The sequence below is a fragment of the Muntiacus reevesi genome, chromosome X (genome assembly GCF_963930625.1).
Source record: "Muntiacus reevesi chromosome X, mMunRee1.1, whole genome shotgun sequence".
Taxonomy (NCBI): domain Eukaryota; kingdom Metazoa; phylum Chordata; class Mammalia; order Artiodactyla; family Cervidae; genus Muntiacus; species Muntiacus reevesi.
In genome coordinates, this window is record NC_089271.1 from 116,679,298 (window position 1) to 116,683,613 (window position 4,316).

Consider the following 4,316-nt stretch of genomic DNA (forward strand, 5'->3'; position numbering starts at 1 on the left):
TGGGGACAATGACAAGTAATACCATTAGAAAGCTCTGAATGTATGTTCCCATTTTTAAATGCCTTGTGTTATGATTTTTTATAGTAAATAGAGCCAACAAAGATGATTTGATGTTGCAGAATATTTAAATGATATTCTCATGAGCATCAACATTTTAAAAAGACTGTCTTAAATGCCACCACCCCCCACACCTCATGGCCTGTTCTTAAACAGTGTCTTCTCACCAAGATAAGCAAACAAGTTTTAGAGTGCAACATAGTGGGTGTCTTCCCAAAAGGCCTAGGGGACGAGAGTCTTGGGTTCTTCAGTGACTTAGAACTATATAATGTCCCTTGATTTTTTTAAATTAAAGGTGAAATAAATCAGACATGCAGTGTGATCTCACCATCTCTGCTATGTCTGAGAGCCTCTGCATAGACTGTTAGGATGAACAGAATCCCCCCTCCAGGGTAACCCAGGAAAACTCTATTGGCATAAACACATATTGAGTCAAAAGGGGTGAAACTTCAGCTTTTATTTTAACAGCTGAAACAAAGAAGGAGTTTGCTATTCCAATTTTTTTTTTGCTTTTTTCCCTCAAATTATGGGCATGCATAAGCAGGTAGATATTATGACTGTTTGGCAATAGCCAACTCTACCCTGTGTGTGGCTTATGTCAGCATCCACACCCACCTGGACAAATCCACATCACTTCTGTGCCTCCCCAGTTGCCTATCAAGTAAAAAGGTCAGCACATTTTTGGAGACCCTGCGGGATTTTGGGTGTTTTTCTTCCTTCTTGATGGTCAATGTAGGTGTGTTAGGATTGACTTCAGGGCTTCCTTTATCCATGAATGGTTGATGTCACAGTCTTCAACAAGAGAGTACAACCGAGAAGGCCTGAAAAAGATGATGAAATACACTTAATCCAGTGGACCCAGGGGCTTCTTCCCTTCATAATCACACACCCACCCACCCACCCACACACACCCACACACACGTTCCCAGCAGTGCTCATAAGAGATTGCTTTGGGGTCTCGTCTGACTTGTCCAAGGTTACACAGAGCTGAGATTGGAAATAATCAAGCCTGTATCTAGAGCCTGTGCTCCACATCACTTCTCTATAGAGCAAATGACAGTTTCATAACATCCCCCACTTGTAGGGTTGGAGTATATCAGGTGGACTAGTATGCTGATGGTAAAAAACAATGTTACTTTACTTCGGTATGTCTGGATTGCTTATTACCCAGACTACTCCGGTTTCTCTGAAAGGAGAGTCCTGAAGAGACTTCAAGAAGTTAGCAGGAGTATTCTCTCTCTTTCCCTGTCTTATCCCTTGTGTGAGAGCCTGGTTGGTCAGACCCAGGAGGAGTCATGATGACTCACAATGCCTCTCAGAACTTTTTTACTTCGGTGCCATGGATACCACCAGCTAGGTTATCTCTGGTGCGAGGCTGAACAGTGAGTGACTGAGAGGTGCTAGAAAAAGGGGAAAATACTACCCATATTTGGGTACCATCTTCTTATCTGCTCCCTGGAAGGTACTCAGTTCTCTTGGCCTTAGAGATCTTTCCTGGCTCATTCAAAATCTCTCCCATGAAATGTTTCCTGTGTTAGGAGTTAAAACACCCATTGCATATCCATAGGTCTCCTGGGCAGTATTCAGCAGTTTTGGCCTCAAGTGCCAAACAGAAACTTGGCCTCAGGTAGAATTTTCTGCTTCTTTATCAATCTCTAGATACAGCCTTGGCCACAACTCTGAAATGCACAATTCACGTCATAAGTGGGGTGTCTAATTGTAGAAATTTTGACTATGAGTAGCCATACTTCTCATGCCATATTACCTTGCAAGTCTTTGATACAGAACAACTATATAGTTGATATTGATGAGTGACCCAAGTGGGTATTGTTTAGTGTCATGACATGGGTTCTCACAGGCTGTAAGAGGGGTAATTGTGTGGACAGGACTCTGTTGGTAGTGGTGGTAGTGTTTTTTGTTTTTGTTTTTATAGTGCTTTCCTAAGAATTTAGCATGAGTATTATGAAGAAATTTGATATATTCCTACACTGGTGACCCTACTGTTGTCAATTTCATGTGACAACTGAAGAAACGGAGACAAGGAGGTCTGTGAGATGGACCCAGGTCACACACACTCTTCTTTGAGAGGCTCTGTCTTTCAGATTTCCTCCCATTTCATATAGAATCATGGAAAGAGACTAAAATAGTGTGTTCAGTGTCTAAAAGAAATTGAAGAGGGATAAGAGCTATTATTAGTGTACAGTATTTTATTAACAAAAAGGTAACAAAACTTGTCTTTTTCTTGAGGTATTGCCTTCCTGGAGTATTCAAGGCAAGTAGATCAGGAAAGATTGTTGATATAAGTTAAACACATAAAAAGTAGATTCTGCATATGCTTCTAATAATTAGGAAATATAATAGAAATAAAATATCCTATTCAAATGGTATCAAGCAGTGTAAAACATCTACAAATATAATTAACTTTTTAAAAGACATAGGGGAAACTTACATGAAACTTTTTATGAACTTCCTATGTGGATACTTTATAATATTTTTAAGTAACTTTCTTTTGGAAAAGAAGACTAATTTTTGGAATGATATCAGTTCTTCCCTAAATTAATCTATGAATTCAGTGCAATCTCAGTCATAAATCACAAGATATTGATTGTGTGTGTGGAACTGAGGGACTAGATTATAAAAATACCTTGAAGAGAAAATGTGAGGGATTAGTCTGGGGGAGGCATGTGATGTCATAGAGTATATTAAAATTTACTCTATAGAATTAGCAGTTGAAACAAGAATTAATAAATATGTTAATGGAAAAAATAGAGATTCTAAAAATATTTTCATATATATGTGGGAATTAAATGATAAAGCAATCAGATGTTGCCTCAAGGCAGTATTTCATGACCGCGTGTGTGTGTGTGCATGCGTGTGCGTGCGCATGGGCATGTGTGTCTGTTAGGGAAGATGGAAATGCAGAGGGGCTTCTGGAACCACTTGGTATTTTTCCTACTGGTAATTCTGGACTCCATCATCTTTCACAGGTTTTCTCAGTTGTGTTCTCTTGTTGAAGCCCATCTGTGGCATCAACCAGTCATGGCTAAAGGAGCCTCTGTAGTCAGTCCTAGAAGGCCCACACACATCGTCAGAAGGATAGCAGATGAATACCTAAAACCCACCGTGGCCTCCAGAAACATGCTGATGCTTTTACTTGGTAGGCAACTAGGGAGGCACAAAAATGATGAGGTGCTGACAAAGTGACTGTGGGGGCTGACACAAAACACACCAGGGTGGAGCTGGCCTTTACCTAAGCACCATGTGACTTACCCACCTACAGCCCCTAAGGATTATGGAAAACACTCGAAAATGGTGTGGATGAACAAAACTTTCCCTTGTTGGGACCATTAAAATTGAAGCTGTGTTTTCACCTCTTCTGGTTTGATACGTTTTTTGTTCATGGGCCGCCTGTACCTCTGACCCTTCTCCCTGATACCCAAAGGTCACAAACATGTGAAGTCTGGTTACTCACCTTTGGAGAATGCTGACTCACTTAGAGGCTGGGGGATTTCAGTTTAGAGGGGCCCTCTTGAGAGAAGTAGGAAAATCTCTTGCATTTACATGTGAAAAATGCCCTCATTAGTATTAGGGGGGATTAGGGCTTCAAGAAGGCCACTTGGGGGTCTTGATTTGTCTCCCTTGAGGTTCGAGGGAGACAGTGGGAAGAAGTCAGAACCACAAATAAATTTAAAATGGGAGAGACTGGGAGGATAGGGGTTGTTCTCTGTGTGGAAGCTGTATGTCAGGGAAGTACATATGTACTTTATCATACATTTGGAACTACATACATCAGGGCACAGAGATGTGGTCTTTAAAGTAGCTATGAAAAACCCTGCCAAGGGAAAAATTTTAAACAGTCAGATTTGAACAGCTGCTAAACTTCACCCCATGGACAAAGGAGCCTAACAGGGTTGCAACATGGGGTTTGCAACATGGTGTTGCAAAGAGTAGGACACAATTTAGTGACTAAACACCACACTCCCACAAACTTGACCCAGATAGGGGGACTGGTTGTGACCTTGACCTCTTGTTCTTGTGTGCAACAGACCCTGGAGGACAAGTAGGTGAAAAGGGGGAGGGAAGCAGATGCTGGCTGAGCCCCAGTGGAAGCATCATGATACACCCTGCTTTCCTTTCCTACTACAGGCTGCAGCCTGGGCCAGGCCTGAGAAGGGAGAGGATTTGACACTGAAAGAAGATTAGAGTTGTGATTATTACCTTGAACAGGACGTATAAACTACTGAACACCGATTATGTGG

General features: G+C 41.4%; 1 protein-coding gene across 1 annotated transcript; it reads right to left on the reverse strand.

The window, feature by feature from the left end:
* Positions 1 to 650: 650 nt before the first annotated feature.
* Positions 651 to 830, reverse strand: ETDB (embryonic testis differentiation homolog B). Its single transcript, XM_065916444.1, has one exon. The coding sequence runs from the start codon at positions 828 to 830 to the stop codon at positions 651 to 653; it is 180 nt and encodes a 59-aa protein (XP_065772516.1).
* Between the last annotated feature and the right edge of the window lie 3,486 nt (positions 831 to 4,316).

Coding starts and splice junctions, on each gene's coding strand:
- ETDB (XM_065916444.1), bottom strand. CDS start 830: ATGGATAAAGGAAGCCCTGAAGTCAATCCTAACACACCTACATTGACC.